Below are 17,726 nucleotides of genomic sequence, written 5' to 3'. Positions count from 1 at the left end.
AGAGTTTAGGTGAGCTCTCCCCAGCTCAGCAAGTGTTTCTCCTGAGCACCCCCAGCCCAGCTCTCCTGGGGTCTGAAGGAATGGGCCCAGGCTCCCAGCTCAGCAGCTCCCTCTGGTGGGAACCCAGAGCCTGACGGTGGGCTTTCTGGTTGTGAAGCCAGGAGCTTCTCTGCCACCAACCACCACCTCGTGGCCATGTGCCCAGGGGAGCCAGAGTTACAGATGAATGGGTGGCAGTGGGCAAAGATCATGCTGCAGATGCCCACCCCACCCTCTGGCCCTCCAGAGCTAGGTGTGTTGTGGGGGAGGAAAAGGCAAAAACCCCTGTCAGAGCCGAGAGAAGGAACAGCTTGCAGAGCTGTAGTTCCTCAGCTCAAGCGCATTGCACAGCAGGGAATCTGCCCCTCGCTACCTTCGTGTTAGTCGTCCAGTGAAGTAAGTGACCTGTCACATGCCCTGGGTAAGTACTTCCCTGGGCCTGGCCCTGTGATGTCAGACCCGCCGCCCTGGGAGCTGGCTGAGGGACCTGGGCGTTCTGTTACGCTGAAACTCAGTATTTGCTCCTTTTTGATAAGGTGGTGGGTTGAGGGGACAGAGAATCTCTGGCGGCAAGGCAAACCGACACCCTCCCTCCATTCCTTGGTTTTCTTTGGTACCAGTTGAGCACCAGACCGCTGAAGACAACTGTGTGTGCAGACAGATGGGCCCTAGGTCCCTGATCCTGTCTTGTCCCTACCTTAGGACACGTGGCACAGCTGGTGGGACAGATGGGTTCCTGGGCTGGGCTGCCGGGTCAGTTGCATCATGACCTCTGCCTGCAGGCAGGACACGGGCATGTACTAGATGGGCTGCACGGGGTGGGAAGAAGGAATTCAGTGCGTGAAATGTGCCCTTTCTAGTCTCTGCAATTTACTTCTCGAAATCAAGTTCATGGTTCTGGTGAGTCCCAAGAGAGATGCATTTAGTCTCTGAGCCTGCGATGTGGATGTGTGTGCATAAAATTCGGGTAGCCAGCTGCTCTCAAAGAGGACTGTAAGGATGGTGAGGAAGGAAGGGAATAGACTAACTCTTCTGTAGAGCCGGGCAGTTGGCTGTGCATCTTGGCAGTAACCACCAGTATTAAAGTTTATGAAAATATGTAAACAAGAAGGGGATTTTATTCATTCGTTCCTTCATTCACGGGAGACACAGAGAGAGGCAGAGACACAGGCAGAGGGAGAAGCAGGCTGCCTCCAGGGAGCCCGATGCGGGGCTTGATCCCAGGACCCAGGATCACGCCCTGGGCCAAAGGCAGATGCTCAACCCCTGAGCCACCCAGGTGCACCCAACAAGAAGGGGGATTCTTTTTTGCCATTGAAGGCAGTGATAGTCCTTTAGAGTTCCATCATGCTGAAGTTTACCTCCCTGTGACATAGCATGGGGGAGAGGTTGCCAGGTGCCCCCAAGAAGGCAGAATGGATGGACTGAGGGGCCCTGCGCTCTTTCTTCATTGAGGGGGAGTCTGAGAGATCTCTCTCTGGCTCTCTGGTCTCCCCTGGGTGCTCTGAGGCTGCGCAGTGAGGCATCAGAAGTGTTAGAATATTCTCCCACCCTCACCAGCTAGATGAGAATCTGCGGTGCGGGGTCAGGCTGCGGAATCGGCAGTATTTGGGCTGGGTGAAGAGATAGGAACAGGCTGCCCTCTCAAAGGCCGGGAGACCTAAAGGGTGCGTGTCTTCCGCTTTCAAGATCCTGGATCGCTGAGGCCTCTGTGTCTTGATGGAAAAATCTCTCTGAGCAACATCAGGATTTCCCAATTTTTATTTTTCTAAATGGTTCATTTTGTGTTTAGTTAATGGAGGCATTTGGGGAAAAAAAAGAAAAGAAACATTAGAGATCTCTGTGTTTCCCACGTTTTACCTCCTATTTGAGATCAGTGTACTCTCTGGGGGAAGTTTGTCTGCCCCACCCCCAGGTTGTATGACTATTTTTAACTTATTGTTGCCAGGCTGCTGGTTGATTTGCTTTGATTTCCCTTTCTTTATTCCAGATACCTCTCTCCCCTAGCCAGTGTGGTCAGTCCTGCTTCTCTGTAGGGGTGTCGAGCAGTGATGGATCTGGCTGTAACCCCTGGTCCTGCCCTACAGCCCCCCAGTGGAGCCTGACACCTCACTGAGGCCAGGCCTCCAGGCTGGTGCACAGGAAGGAAACCTGGTTCCCTGGGCGCCCTGGGGTTGGCTTCTGGAACAGTGCCTTGTGCCAGAAAGTTAGGGCTTTGATTGGACTGTATGTGATTGGTGGCATTAAAGAAATACAGTTTTTTAAAAAAATATTTATTTGTTCATGAGAGATAGAGGCAGAGACACAGGCAGAGGGAGGAGGCTCCATGCAGGGAGCCTGATGCACCACTCAATCCCAGGTCCCCCAGAACGCGCCCTGAGCTAAATAAAAGGCAGATGCTCAACCACTGAGCCACCCAGGTATCCCTAAAGAAATACACTTCTTTCTCCATTTCCAGAATCTCCTACCGATAGTTTGCTTCAGTGGTTCCCAAAGTCTGTTCCTGAGTCGGCCTCTGCATCACCTGGGGGTCTTGTTAGAAACTCAAGGTCTCGATCCATCCCAGAGCTAGTGGATGAGAAACCCCCAGGGGGTGGGGCCCAGTGATCTGTTTTGACAAGCCCTCCAGCGGGTTCTGAGGGTACTGGTTTGGATACTGATGGGAAAGTTCTGGTTTTGTTTTTGTTTTTCCCCCATTCGGGTCAAGAGCATTTTCCTGGGCTGGGCCTCAGTGTAGTACACAGGTCACTCAGACTCAGGCCCTGTCCTGGGGAACCTGACTCCTCTGGTGACGCAGCGGCAAGGCCCATGGGAGCGCTGGAGGGGCCTGGGAGCGCAGGCTTTAGGTTCCGCTCTCCCAGCCTGGCAGGATGAGGCACCCTTGTGTGACTGCAGCTGGTCGGTCAGCTTCCCTGATGTGGGAGCACATGCTTCTCCTTCCCAGTCACCTCTTCGTGGGGTTTACTGGTGAAGAGGTGGCCACGATCATTCCTTACCCTGGGATTGTGTAAGTTCCACTTGGTGTCTTTTGGAGGTGGTGGTCCCCTGTTTTGAGCTCATGTCACAGATGAGAAATTGAAGCCCAACTTGTGAAGAACCTGTCAGAGGCCACCACAGGCAGAGCTGTGACGTGATGTCCACCTAGAGCAGGACACCCAGCAGCAGCTCCTGGCTGGGCCCTTCCTTGTCTTCTGGAAATTACACATTTCTGGTGTCCGCCCCTCAGTCTCTGCTTTCGCTCTGACACAGGTGACGTGTGTGTCACAGAATTTCCACCGAGTCCAGCTGTGCGGAGAGGCTGCTTGGTTCACACTGTTCCCGGAGTGCTGAATGTGGAGTTTGTGGAGGGTGGGAACACAGGAACCGTTCGTGCAGGAGAGGGAGGGCATATTTTGCTTGGCTGCAGAACTAGGGATGCATCCCTGCTCCACGGGGCCCAATCTCAAAGACCATGGGATATGCAGATGCCAGCCGCTGGCAGCCACGTGCCTGGGCTTGCCCTGTGACCTGCATGGGAGCTGGGCCACATGAGTGCTCTTGTTCTTTTCTTTCTATGGTATTTTGGTTGCCTTCCTTATTTAGCCCATGGATTTAAAAATTCTGCAGGCAGAGCATGCTGTTCTGTGGAGCACACAGAATGGCAGACCTGTCTTTTCTTGGAGGGCAGAGGATGTGTGTGCATCCCCCTTGCTTCTCCTAAATGGGCAGCGGTTTGCTACTGTAAATGTCCTTAACCTGTGACAGGTGACTGGCAGGTGAGTGGACAGGTCGTCATCGTGAAACATTGATTTTCTGGAAGAGCCTTTTAACAGGAATGCTAAGGAAACTGTGCTGCGGGCATAGGGGGCGGGCGGCATGTGCTTGCACAAAGGTTCTGAGACCTGAGTCTGTCGGGCTTCAGTTCTCGGCGGGGACTCCTCTATGCGAGGGCAGGCGACCGGCTCGGTTTGCTTCCCCATAAGTCCTACTAATTCTTCTCTTGTCCCTCCCTCTGCTTGTCCTGCTGCCTCCCAGGTTTCGAAGGTAAATGGAGTCACTCGAATGTCATCTCTGGGTACAAGTGCAACCAGTGCCAAAAAGATGCGCGAAGTCAGACCTTCACCGTCCAAAACTGTGAAGTACACTGCTACGGTGACTAAGGGGACTGTCACATACACCAAAGCCAAGAGAGAACTGGTCAAGGAAACCAAACCCAATCACCACAAGCCCAGTTCCGCTGTCAACCACACAATCTCAGGGAAAACTGAAAGTAGCAATGCAAAAACCCGCAAACAGGTGCTATCCCTCGGGGGGGCGTCCAAGTCCACCGGGCACGCCGTCAATGGCCTCAAGGTCAGTGGCAGGTTGAACCCAAAGTCATGCACTAAGGAGGTGGGGGGGCGGCAGCTGAGGGAGGGGCTGCGGAACTCCAAGAGGAGACTGGAAGAGGCACAGCAGGCAGAGAAGCCGCAGTCCCCACCCAAGAAGATGAAAGGGACGGCCGGCCCTGCCGAAGCGCCCAGCAGGAAGGCGGCAGCGGCCCCCCCGACGGCGCCCGCCCCGGTGGAGAAGGCCCTGCTCAACGGGCACGTGAAGAAGGACGTGCCCGAGCGGAGCCTGGAAAGGAACCGGCCGAAGCGGGCCACGGCCGGCAAGAACGCGCCGGGCAGACAAGCACACGGCAAGGCGGACAGCGCCTCCTGTGAAAATCGTTCTACCTCGCAATCGGAGCCCTTGCACAAGCCCCACGAGGCGGCGGCGGCGGCGGCGGCGGCGGCGGCAGCGGCGGCGGCCAAGCCTGAGAAGGGGGGCGGCCGGGCCGGCTGGGCGGCCATGGACGAGATCCCCGTGCTCAGGCCGTCCGCCAAGGAGTTCCACGACCCACTCGTCTACATCGAGTCGGTCCGCGCTCAGGTGGAGAAGTACGGCATGTGCAGGGTGATCCCCCCTCCAGACTGGCGGCCCGAGTGCAAGCTCAACGACGAGATGCGGTTTGTCACGCAGATTCAGCACATCCACAAGCTGGGCCGGCGCTGGGGCCCCAACGTGCAGCGGCTGGCCTGCATCAAGAAGCACCTCAGATCTCAGGGCATCACCATGGACGAGCTCCCGCTCATAGGTGAGGCTCTTGCCGCTCTTGTCCTTGGGCCCCGAGGGATGATGGGGCCGTGGCCCCGGGTGGCCCCATGCAGGAGGCCATGGGAAGCGGGGTGCAAGGGAGGTTAGTTGGCGGCTTCTAGCCTGGAGCGGGTGGTTTCTCTGGAGGCCTATGGGCCTTGGGGTGTGGGTGCTGGTCTCTGCCCTATTGGCCCCACGTGAGCTTCCCTCCTGGTGTTCCTTCCTCTTGTCATAGAATGACCGTCCTACTGCATGAGGACCCACCCTGACCCTTCATTTTAACATCTTCTTTTTAAAGACCCTGCCTCCAGATACAGTCCCCGCCTGGGGCCCTGGGATTTAGGGTTTCAGCACTCGAACATGTGGGTGACACAGGCCAACCTGTTTTCTTTCTGTGTCCTCATTTTTCCTTGCGTGTCACTTTCTCTGGTGACCAACGGGGCCCTTTCGGAGACCACAGATCAGGGGATGGGCTTAATTTTCTCCTGAGTGTGGGGAGCACTGCAGAGCTCACGTCGGGGGTGGGGGGTGGGGTGGGGATCTGGGCGTGTGAGTGAACATCCCTGTAGATGTGGGGGCCAGGCCGCAGGCAGAGCCCACACACAGGCCCTCCTAGGCTCCCGTGTCCCTCTTCTTCCCCTGCTGCTGCTGCTGCTTCCCAAGGACTCACAGGCTCTGTCGGGGAGGAGCAGGACCTGCAGAGTGCAGGCTTCCTTGGGGGATGGCTGGGTAAGGTCACACAGCTCCGTGTTTCAGCTCCAGGCCTGTGAAACGGGCATTTCAGAGGCCCCAGACTTTGCAGAGGCGGGGGATGAGCCATTTCTGCCATCCAAGTGTCAGGAGTTGGCAGTAAGGTCGGGCTCCCTGCAAGATGGAGGTCTGTTCTGTCAGCAGGTGCCTGCCACACTCACACCTGGGTGGGAATCCCTTAATTTTAAAGAACCCGTGGTTTGGGGTCCACAGTCAGGAATGGCTTGGGGCTGTGGGACCCGGGCTGTGAGCAGGTGTGTGGGCTGTGCCCTGGGTGTGCCCGGAGCCGCACCAGGCCCTCCCCGCTGTGGTGAGATGTCTGGGTGCTGCCACCCACCCTGCCAGAGGACCGTGGGTCTTCTGGGGACAGGTGAGGTAATCAGGTGACGTCACAGCGAGAGCCAGTAACTGTTCTTCAGAGTAGGTTGTCTTAACCTGCACCCTCTCACGCAACACCGGAGGCTGCGTGGACGTGTCCCCATGCTGTGTGTGTTCACACTCCTCCTGCTGCCGGAAGTGTGAGGCCTTGTCATCACCTGTAGAAGTGGGAGGGGTTTGCTGGACCAGCCTGTGACTGAAGAGGCTTCCGGCCGTGGGTCTGAGCTTGGGCTCCTCAGAGCAAGGGGCTTAACCACTCCGAAGCAGCTTTCCAGAATCTGCCAGGACGGAGGCTGCCTCTGCGTCTGCTCCCAGCCCCTTGGGGAGCAGGGGGTGCGGGAGGCACTTCGTCACTTGGCAGCCTGGCAGCCCTGCGAATGGGCCAGTGGGTGCAGGGCAGGAGCCCACAACATGATGCGCTTCCAGGCAGTGTACATCTTACACAATCCAGGTGCTACAAAGAAAAAAGACAAAACTCTGGATCGCCTCTTTCCTGATCCACCTGTGACAGGAGCTGCTGTGGCTGGCGGGGGCAACTCGCCTCCCTGTCCACCTCTGCGAGTGCGGCAGTGGGCCTTCCACCTCGGATATCTGGGTTTTTGAGCTGGAGGCCTGGAGGGAGTGAGGGGATCTCAACCTTTGGCCTTTCCTGGCCCAGGGCAGGTGAACTTCCTCTCCAGGGTGTTTCACCGAGCAGAGCTAATGCCATCAAGCTGCCGCACCTGTGTCCCTGGTCTCCTGAGACCCCCCGGGGTCCTGCCCACGGTGTCTAGCCCGCCCTGTGCTGTGATGCTGTTATCAGGCGGCCATCAGAGGCCGCCAGGGCTCGGCTGCCCGCACTTTGGGAATACATCTGTCCCCACGCCCTGCAAGACCTAACTCCCCTCGCATGTTGTTACGTGTCTACTGCCTGGTAGCCAGTGGACGGCTATTCTGGAAGATTTTGCTCTTCCTTTTCTTGTCTAGAGGGAGGTTGCTCTCCAGGCCCACGTAGAGTCACTCTGTGAGCGTTTGGGTATGTGTGATTTGGAGGGGCGTTAGTACAGTTTTCTGATTTAACCGAGGGGTGTGGGGAACACTAGCTTCTGAGGTAAGTGGCCCATCGGTGTGCGCGGGCGGTGGCAGGTGAGGGACAGACTGCTTGCCCTCTCCAGTACTGCCTCCTGCCCTGGAAATCCACTGGGATTGAAAACCAGTTATTGTGTGTGTGTGTGTGTGTGTGTAGGGGAGGATGGGAACAGACGTCACATACTGCACACATCTGGTTTCTGACGTCATAGCTTTCGCAGGGGGCAGCACCACTCAGGCCCTGCCTCCATCTCCAGGGGTGAGCCCCTGCCTCTCCTCTGGCTCCCCCCACCTCCTGGGGTGTGTGTGGGGGTGCACCACATGTCTGTGCTGCCCCTTTTGGGGCTGGGGGGATCCCTGGGATGCCCATCCCCACAGATCTGCAAGGCCTCCCCCTCTTCCGTTGTGGCCTCTACTCACACCTCCACTCCCTGGGGACGCTTTCTCTGAGTCCCACCCTCGGTGGCAGGCCCTGTGGCTCCGCTGTCCCACTGCCGGCTTTTGCCTCCCTAGCGCCCTGGCCTGTCCCCATCCCATCTCTGCAGGCTGAGCTCCTCGAGGGCCTGAAGCCACCTGGCACACAGTGGGCATCCCTGGACTTGCCAGTCAGACGAGGGAGGTCTCGTTGGTGGTCCATTTGGCTGACTGTCCCTGTGCTTTGTCCCCTCACCATCCCAGGAGGCTGCGAGCTCGACCTGGCCTGCTTTTTCCGGCTGATTAACGAGATGGGCGGCATGCAGCAAGTGACTGACCTCAAAAAATGGAACAAACTAGCAGACATGCTGCGCATCCCCAAAACCGCCCAGGACCGGCTGGCCAAGCTCCAGGAAGCCTACTGCCAGTACCTGCTCTCCTACGACTCCCTGTCTCCTGAGGAGCACCGCCGGCTGGAGAAGGAGGTGCTGATGGAGAAGGAGATCCTGGAGAAGCGGAAGGGGCCCCTGGAGGGCCACACGGAGCACGACTACAACAAGTTCCACCCCCTGCCCCGCTTCGAGCCCAAGAATGGCCTCATCAACGGCGTGGCCCACAGGAACGGCTTCCGCACCAAGCTCAAAGAGGTGGGCCCGGCCCAGCTCAAGACCGGCCGGCGGCGACTCTTTGCTCAGGAAAAGGAAGTGGCGCGAGAGGAGGAGGAGGACAAAGGTGTCCTCAGTGACTTCCACAAGTGCATATACAAGGTGGGTTCCCCACAGGGGCAGGAGGGAGGCTGGCCCCTGGGCAGGGCAGGGGCGGGGGGGTTTGCTAGGTGGGGCAGGGCGGGGGGGGGGGGGGGGGGGGGGCTGGCCGCTGGGTGGAGTTCCCTGGCTGGAAGCACCAGGTCTGCGGCCCTGAACAGGGAGCAGCCGTCTCCTGGGTCGCTGTTGGGCAGGCGGGAGGCCAGGGGCCCCTGATGGCGGCAGTCCAGCAGCGACTGCACTGAGCCGCTGGCCGGCTCTAGGCCTCAGGCTTCCTTTGCACGAGACGAACTGTGTGTGCCTGGGTGCGTGTGTGCCCACGTGCAGGCACGCACTGGCTTGGGTGCAGGTACCCCTGGGCCGAGCCTGGCCCTCCGAGCACCCCAGCCCGTCCCGGTAGAGGGAGCTGCCCAGTGCAGCCAGATCCTCTGGGCTTGGAACACTTGCCTCCTTGGCCTCCTTGCCCGGGTTTGAGCAGCTTCCCAGCGCCTGGCTGTGCCCGGTCCTTTCTGACACGGTGATGGGTGTGGGTGTCCCCAGTGTGTGGCTGCGGGGAGGCGGGACACAGGAACGTGGCTACGGTCTTCCCCAGCACTGCCACGGCACAGTGCAGTGCTCCTGGTCCTCAGAAGCTCCTGCCTCGGGGCAGCCCACCCCCCAGGGGGAGCAGGACACCCGGCATGGTGAGCAGAGCCCTGCTGTGACCCTCGCTAGAGGTGTCTGCAGAAATCACCCCAGTGACCCCGGAGTGGGATTACCGGGAGGGGGTGTCCTTGGAGGACCTGCACCCAGCGAGCCGCATCCACCTGGAGCCTGGCCTGGCAGCAGCGCATGGGGCAGTACACAGCCTGCCGTGGGTTAGGCTCCCCCCCCCCCCCCCCCCCCCCCCAACACTGCCCGCATCCCTGTCACCACCTCCAGGCCAGCGCTGGCCCCGTCCCTGCCTGGAGGAGTTGACCTGGGCCTCGTTCCCACACAGAAGCCTGGGAAATTGGACTTGCCTCTGGGTCCCGGTCCTCTCTTTCTGAGCACACGGGAAGTCACAGCTCCGGCTGCCCTTGGCCACGCTTATTTTTCTTCTTGGCTCTATTTCCTGTGCTCCTTTCTAGAAGGATCTAAGCCCGCTTGCTTAGACAAAGGGTCTTCCCCTCCTAGACCCAGCAGGGCTCCATCTCCTGTGCTCTGTCCCCTGTTGTCATGGCCTGGCACTGCCCCTCAGGGACCCTGGGGCTGGGCAGTGGCTGCCAGCACCTTTATATACCTCAGTATTTTATGATAAGGGAAAAGAAGGGGCAAAGAGTAAATTCAGGAGCATGTGTTGAGTGTTTCCTGGATGCTTGCACGAGAAGCTCTTTTCTATTGAAGGCCTTCGATAAGTCCGGTGACTGAATAGCTGCCAACTCAAGAAATACAGTTTTCACTTCTTTAACTTTATTTTTAAGATTTTGTTTATTTATGAGACACACACACACACACACACACACAGGGGCAGTGACACAGGCAGAGGGAGAAGCAGGGTCCCCACAAGGAGCCTGATGTAGGACTCGATCCCAGGACCCGGGGATCACGCCCTGAGCTGAAGGCAGATGCTCAACCACTGAGCCACCCAGGCATCCCTGTTGCTTTTTATTTAAGGACAATTCTATGAGAATGAGGCAAATCTGAGTAGAGTTTTTGTGGAAACGTGTCCTGTAATTGATCATATTCGGGTTCATCACAACCTGGTGGCGCTCGGCCCTGGCGGCAGCCTGGCTGTGGTGAGGTCAGCAGCAGCGTGTGCACGCCAAGGGCCTGGGAGGGGAGCTTGCGGTTCTGGAGGTCCTTCAGGCCCTGGGGGCATTGGCCCTCGTGTGCCGGGTGTCTTCCCGAATTCCAGGCGCTCTGCTTTTAGTTGATGGCGGAGTCAGTCATGCCCCTTCTGGTGGTTAGGTTCTTACCGTGTAACGAACAATGTGTCGAGAAGTTTGGCCATGTGTGGAAGCTCTTTCACTTAGTTAGAACCCCAAGCGGTCACTTTCAGTGCTGAGAAGCAAAAGTAGATGCCAGAAATTCTGTGCCGATTGCTTTGACTGCCCTTCCAAACGCAAGGAGGACACGCCACCTGGTCTAAGCCCATTACTTTTTATGGGGGTGCTCCAGGGTCACCTCATGAGGACAACGTTCCCTGACTGCCTCCGGTGAAAGCCACCCTCTGCTGCCGCTCCTGTCACTCTGCTTCTGGCTCACGGCCCTCACTAACTGCCTCCGGGCTGCGTTGCACAGGCCAGAGATACTGTCTGCTTGAGCAGTGCTCCATGTCCAGCCGCTAGAACCGGGCCTGGTATACAGTAGGTGCTCAGTGGACATCTCTGCCATCAAGGGGCAGATGCGCTTGGCCAAGCACAGCCCAAGTGTCATGGGGCTTACCTCTGTGAAATGAAAGCTCCCCTCAGTGGTAGGTGAAAATGGGGACCAAAGCTGGAATTCCCAGAGTAGAAGGTAGCTGTTGGATCGTGTGAGCACGTCGTCGCGGATACCCTAGGTGGAGGGCGGGGTGCTGGGTGTTGTCCCTCCAGGTGTGCAGGGCTGACGGGCCAGTGCGTGGGTTCCCCTCCACCAGAGGAGGCTGCGCATCCGGCTGGCTTTCTGGTGGCCGGGGACTTGGGGTGTGGAGGGCCCACGCTCTGACCTGCACGCCCCCAGCTCTGCCTGGGCCCCCACCCATGTGGATGCTGTTGCTTTGTCCCCTGCCTCCATCCCTCCTGCTGCGCACATGGGGTAAAAACCAAGGGTCTCTGCCCACTTCCCCGTAAAGCCGGGTGTGCCCCGTTTCTGCTGGGTCGGGCCCGTCTGCTGCTGGTGCTGCAAGGGCGGCGGGTCCTTCGGTCGGCACCGAGGAGCCTCCCCAGAGCGTTTTCCTGCCTTCTGTGCTCACGTCAGCTCGGGACGCAGAGCAGCCCATGGTCCTGGGGAAGCGCAGAGACAGGGTGCGGCCTCGTTTGGGGTTGGGGCACAGCTCGGTTTCTTTCGCTTTACTCTCTTGTCTTTGTTTTCTTTTCAGGGAAGGTCTGTTTCTTTAACGACTTTTTATCGAACAGCAAGAAATATCATGAACATGTGCTTTAGCAAGGAGCCTGCCCCGGCTGAAATCGAGGTGAGTGTGTCGGGGCCATGCCCCCGGGTGGGAAGGGCACTGCGCTGAGTCCGAGGGGTCAGGGTCGTCGTTGGTGGCTGACACCCAGCGGACCAGCTATGCCCAAACCTGAACTCGTTCGGAGGCGGAGGGCACATACTGGGGAGGGCGCGCCTCCCCGGCCTCCCCTGGGGGCCGAGCCGGGGTCCCCAAGCTGCAGAGTCGGGAGTGAGCTCCCGGCACGTCCCCTGCCAGTGGCCACTCCTCACCCTGTCCGTGTGTTATGCAAGAGAATGTTTGGAATCCCTGGAAACCACAGTTGTGCGTTTTCTCCTCTATTTTTTAATGGGGTTGGCAGATTGCCATTTTTGTGTTTCTGCCAACTGTGTTCTCGGAGTTCGTGTGAGGTTGGAAGGACAGGGAGCACTTCTGTGCCCAGACCAACGAGGGGGTTTCTGGGAGGGCTGCTGCAGGACAGGGACCCGATCTGTTGCTTGCCTCCACCGGCCAGTGCCCCGCTGGGCCCGGGTGCGCTTCCAGCTGCCAGGGAGGGAAGCCGAGCTCCTGTGGCCGGGCCTGGGCAGCCACCGGCAGACAGGATTCCCACCGTGCCTCCGAGTCGTGGAGCGTGTGCCACCTCTCCTGGATTCGCCTGTGCTGACCACGAGGGCGCTGCTTCCTGGGGTGGGCCGTGCGCACAGTCCCTGGACAGGCCAGGTCAAACCAGGACGCCCGTCTTCCCCGCGGCCATGTGGAGCCACACCTCGGGCCGCACCCATTCCAAGCCCAGGGCAGGAGCGGCTACCCTGCTGCTCAGGCTTCCCAGTTAGGGGGACGCCTTGTCTCATTTTGGCCTCCAGTGTCCTGCTTCCCTTAGGCTTTAGGTCTCTGATCTGCACAGGCTTCCCCAGCTCCCTACCCTGGGCGCCCCCTTTGAATACCACACCATGGCCTGACCCCTGCCCTGCCCCAGCTTTGCACTGTCCCCACCCCAGCCATGTCCCATCAGCCACGTTGTCCGCTGGGCCCCGAATCTGGGACACATGTGGCTGTCACCGTGGCTTCCAGAGTGCTTGTGGCTTTTGTGGGAGACAGCAGAAAGGGATGGGACTCCGTGGGGTGAAGAGGTGGAGGGAGTGTGCCGTGGGGTCGCCCGGGGCCACTGGGCTTGCTCCCGTGTGTGGCACGAAGGACATATAGCTTGTTCCCTGTGGCCGTTGAACACTAACCCCCCCACTGCCAGCGTTTGTTCCCTCTGACTCTGCTGACATACGTGCAACCATGTGGCACTTGTCCTGTTGTGTGATTGGCTTATTTCCCAGAGAGTGAGGCCTTCAGGGTTTGTCCGTGGGCAAAAGCACGAGTGAAGAACATTGTTCCATTGGAAGGCTGGGCCCCCTGTCGTATGGATCTTGTTCACCCGAGCACCCTGGCTGCTCTCATGTGTGGCTTTCGTGAGCAGGGCTGCTGTGAACAAGGCGTACAGAAATCCACTCGAGCCCCTCCTCGGTTCTGGGGACGGACCCCCGAGGGGACTGATCCTTGCCATCCTGCCCTGTGCTCTGCTGGGGGCTCTCGGCGGCTGTCGTGTGGTGGGCCCCTCCATGGCATGTGGGCACCCCCGTGGCATGTGTGCGGCGTGGCTGCTAACTGGGCGTCTCCTCTCCCCACAGCAAGAGTACTGGAGGTTAGTGGAAGAGAAGGACTGCCACGTGGCCGTGCACTGCGGCAAGGTCGACACGAATACGCACGGCAGCGGGTTCCCTGTGGGGAAGTCAGAACCGTTTTCAAGGTAACGTGGGACGCTCTTGTCTGCGTTCTGGGGACCAGATGGGGCCCTTCCTCCCAGTCTGTGATGCCCGTCTGCTTTCCTCTGCAGGCACGGATGGAACCTCACCGTCCTCCCCAATAACACAGGATCCATCCTGCGTCACCTCGGTGCTGTACCTGGTAAGCCTGCTCTGGCCGCCGTCTTGTTCTTTTTTCTTTTTTTTTTTTTTTTTTTTTAAGATTTTTATTTATTTATTCATGAGAAACACGCACACACAAAGAGGCACAGACAGAGGCAGAGGGAGAAGCAGGCTTCATGCAGGGAGCCCGACATGAGACTCGATCCCGGCTCCCCAGGATCACGCCCTGGGCCGAAGGCGGCACTAAACCGCCGAGCCATCCGGAATGCCCGTTTGTTCTTGTTTTTAAGAGAAAGAAGAGGAGCAGAGTCGGGGGGGGGGGGGGGGGGGGGGGGGGGAGAGAACCCCAAGCAGACTCCCTGCTGAGTGCAGAGTCCAACATGGGGGTTGATCCCACGACCCTGAGATCGTGACCTGAGCTGAAACTGAGAGGTGGATGCTCAACTGATGGCGCCCTAGTGCCCCGATGTGGCTGCGGTCTCTGGGGTCCTGAGGCTGTGCCTTGGGCAGCTGGCCCAGCAGGCACCAGCCCACGTGACCAGACGGGACAGGGTATGGTGTAGAGCATGTGTATTGGAAACATTGGTCTTTAGAAAAAGCGAGATCTGGGTCGGTTGACGTCCGTGAACATGTGGAAAGGCGAACCAGACGGTAGAGTCTAGGTGCTGGGAGATGCTCGGTGCCAGCTTCTCATCTTGAATTGGTTTTCAAAGCTAATGTCCCGACGCCGTAGGGCATTTGATTGTGGAGGATGGTAGGGATAGCAGGTGTTCTGGGCGTCGTGGTCCCCGAGGGCTGGTCCCCTGGGAAAGGTGGTCTGGGCCCTGCACACGATGGGGGCGGCTGAGTCCCCAAGGCTCCCACACGCGGCAGGGTTTTGTGCTTCCTCGGCCAGCGCACGCCCGGGTCCAGGTTGGCGGGTCCGTTCTCTGTCCTGAGGTTTAGCGGCTATGGCGTGGGCTGGTGGCTGATAGCGATCATCGTGGTCCTGCTCCTGGGGCCATCTTGCTTCCCAACTTAACTCAGATTAAGGGGTCGTCTTTTTTTTTTTTTTTTTTTAAAGATCTTATTTATTTATTTATGCTCGGGGGAGCAGCAGAGGGAGAGGATCTCCAGCAGGCTCTCTGCTGAGCAGGAGCCCAACATGGGGCTCGATCCCAGGACCCCGGGATCAGGACCTGAGCTGAAGGCAGACGCTGCAGCCCCCAGGCGCCCCTGAGAGGTGTTCAGCACTCTTTTGGAACCTTGGCTTCCTACCTGCAAAGCAGGCAGGGGGGAGCCAGTACTGTCTTCTCACCTGTGTCCCCTGATCTCAAGTCCTGTGTCCGTCTGTCCTCCCTGCGTGGGAAGCAGGCAGTGATTTCCCGTCGCCCCCACCCACACACCCTGGTGCCGTCCTCCTAATGCCTTTCTCTCCCCCTGCAGGAGTGACAATTCCCTGGCTAAACATTGGCATGGTCTTTTCTACCTCATGCTGGTCTCGAGACCAAAACCACCTTCCCTATATTGACTACTTACACACTGGTGCTGACTGCATTTGGTGAGTACACCGGCCGCGGGGCGCCTGGGGGCGGACAGGTGGGCGAAGATTCTGGAGAGTTCCTGAGGCCGCCCCTCCCTTGGCAGCGGAACGCCCTCAGGCCTTGCCCACATGGCTTGGCCCAGGGCTCCCAGGATTTCTTAGCTCTGTGGGAAGCGCCGGAGGTGGCGAGGTGTATGAGGCTTGCAGCGTTGGCACGGTGAGCCGGGTTGAGCATCTTCTCAGGTGCTTCTCGCTGTTTCTGTTCCTTCTGCCAGCTGCCTGCTTACCCTTGGTTTTTCCTCTAGGGCATCACTTGGTGGTGGTGGCTTAGGACTTTGTACCATGTCAGGGTGAGAACCCTTAGGGTGTTGCAGAGAGGTGGCCAGTAGTGCTCACTGTGTCCCCCTCCCCCCTCCCCCCCAGCGTAAACAGTCCCTCTCGGGCCTCGTGTGGGATTATTTTCAGCGTCCCATGTAGTCAGTCCTCTGACCCACCATGCTGCAGACTGGGTGCCACTGGGAGGGGGGCTCTGCTGTGGAGAGACCCGGGTTTTTCCTGCTACTGCCTGGGTGCTCACCTCGGACCCTCACCTGGCAGCCCTTGTGCATCCTGGGCTGCAGCTGGCTCCCCCAGCCCTTCCTTCCTGGTGGCAGATAGGACATGACAGCAGATAGCAGGCTGCCCTGTCATCTGATGGGACAGGAACACCTCATCCGTCCCCCATAACTGCATTTGCTGTCCTGACAGGGCGAGCAGCCGTTATTAAAGAACAACAGTCTTACGACTTATGTTGTCTGTTGAGGGGCCGTGTCTGCAGCAGCCTGGGCATCATGACTTCCCTGCCCTCGGGCCATATGTGGGCTCAGTGCAGAGGCCTGGTCCAGGGCTGAGGGACCCCCGTGGGGGCTGCCCCACCTAGGAAGGGGGGTCCTTAGCATCAAGGGGGAGACTGTGAGTGGCTGCTGGGCCAGGAAGGCTGAGCGGGTGGCCTGGGGCCGTGCCAGGCCTGCTGTTCCCAGCGGACAAGCTTCTCTGGCAACACCTGGCACGGCCTGGGGTTCCATGGGGTTCCATGGAGTTCCACACCAGCCCCACTCCACAGGGTCGGGGGTGAGCTGCCGGGCTCATGCGTCCATCCCGCCTGCCCGACCCTGAGTTAGAGGTAGGGAAACGTCAGCCTTTGGAAGACATCCCTGGAAACCCCACTGATGAGTAAGAGATCTGATCAGACAACTTGGCGTGTGGTTTTTCTGGAAACCTGTCCTTTAGGTTAGAAACCCCGGATTTAGGGCACAGATCAGGACAGGATACACTGGCATTGAAGTGACATAAGCATGTGTAGGAAATGTGACTATGGTGCCGGGCCGCCCCTGTACTCGGCAGCTGAGGCCAGTGTCTGGCCTCTGAGTATCGATCTCCCTGCCGCCGACCGCGCCGATGGCCTGTGGGAAGGTGGAAGTTTGCAGCTGGTTTTGTGGGTGGGCAGTGACTGGTGACACGAGCCTCCTGGCTGTCATGCGGCTTCGATTTTTACTGGAGGTCAATGTCCTCGTCGGCCTGTGGCCTGGTCAGGCCGCTCCAGGAGTGTGGCCCTCGTGGGCCACTGGCGACAGCTCCGCGCTCCCCGCGACACGGGCCGGGCCCAGGCTCTTCTCCTACGGTCTGCCCACAGCGCCAGCCTCCCCTCGTCATCCCTGCCAGCTCCTCGGTGCAGCCAGAAGGCTCCTCGCTGTCCCCACCTTGGCCTGGCCCCGTCCCACTTCGCGGTGCTGGGCTCTGGCCACGGCTCCCTCGGTGCACCGGGGCCTGCGTGTCCTGGGTGCACCGAGTCCTGTGAGGCCCCTCCGGGGGGATCAGCTGCCTGGACCCGCACGTCCCCGCAGCTTTAGAGCCCTTAGCAGAGGCTGGTGGAGTTTGCACGTGTGTGTGTGCCTCTGATTCATTGGGCGCTCTAAACGTCTGGTTTGGGCGTGAAGGTGTTTTTGGCTCGCACGTAGGTCAGCTCTGCACAAGAGGAGCGAGTCGCCCGCTGCCGCTGCCATTGGACTACGCAGGGGGATGCAGTTGCAGGCCTGGGCTTGGTCGTCTCCCTGGGGGGAGGGTGTGGGGCGCCCAGCACAAGCTCCCTGGGCAGAGGGTCCTTGTCAAGGCTCTGCTCTGCCCGTGTTTCCCAACGTCCCAGGTATTGCATTCCTGCTGAGGAGGAGAACAAGCTCGAAGACGTGGTGCACACGCTGCTGCAGGCCAATGGTACCCCAGGGCTGCAGATGCTGGAGAGCAACGTCATGGTAGGGCCTGCTGCTGCGGCTGCGGACCCGGGGGCAAGCGTCTGGGCGGAGCCGGGACTCGGGGCTGTTGGAGAAAGTCACTCTCCGTGCCCACCTGCCCTTCAGAGGCAAAGAGGACACTGGGAAATGTCCTCTGTCCTGAAAGTCAAACTGGGGAAGCTCTCTCCTCAGATGACAGGGTTCAAGGCTCGTCCTGGGGGCCTTGGCCTCCGTTTAGGGCCTGCTGTGTTGTACGTGGAGGACGGGGTGTCCTGGGGCACCCAGCTGTGGGGAGCCAGGCTGGCCGGCCCACTGGCCGGGAGCGCTCAGCACCACAGAAGCGAACGTGAAGGCTTCTGACTGTGTTCGCGGGAAGTCCTGGGCCTGCTAAGTCCCTGGGAGTCT

The 17,726-nt window shown here is 59.2% G+C and overlaps 1 protein-coding gene across 7 annotated transcripts in view; it reads left to right on the top strand.

Annotated features, from left to right (window-relative positions):
• JARID2 (jumonji and AT-rich interaction domain containing 2) overlaps positions 1–17,726 on the top strand; it is a 259,185-nt gene that overhangs the window by 233,342 nt on the left and 8,117 nt on the right. For 6 of the 7 annotated variants that reach the window (XM_072729081.1, XM_072729083.1, XM_072729078.1 and 3 more), the window contains 7 exons: positions 4,054–5,137; positions 8,011–8,513; positions 11,551–11,643; positions 13,296–13,414; positions 13,502–13,572; positions 14,958–15,072; positions 17,237–17,342. In XM_072729081.1, coding sequence (XP_072585182.1) covers positions 4,054–5,137; positions 8,011–8,513; positions 11,551–11,643; positions 13,296–13,414; positions 13,502–13,572; positions 14,958–15,072; positions 17,237–17,342 — 2,091 coding nt within the window. Of the gene's footprint in view, positions 1–4,053; positions 5,138–8,010; positions 8,514–11,550; positions 11,644–13,295; positions 13,415–13,501; positions 13,573–14,957; positions 17,343–17,726 lie in introns of those variants that run through there. The other variant, XM_072729084.1, reaches the window with a different exon arrangement.

The sequence above is a fragment of the Vulpes vulpes genome, chromosome 12 (genome assembly GCF_048418805.1).
Source record: "Vulpes vulpes isolate BD-2025 chromosome 12, VulVul3, whole genome shotgun sequence".
Taxonomy (NCBI): domain Eukaryota; kingdom Metazoa; phylum Chordata; class Mammalia; order Carnivora; family Canidae; genus Vulpes; species Vulpes vulpes.
This window is presented reverse-complemented; position numbering and strand designations above follow the sequence as displayed.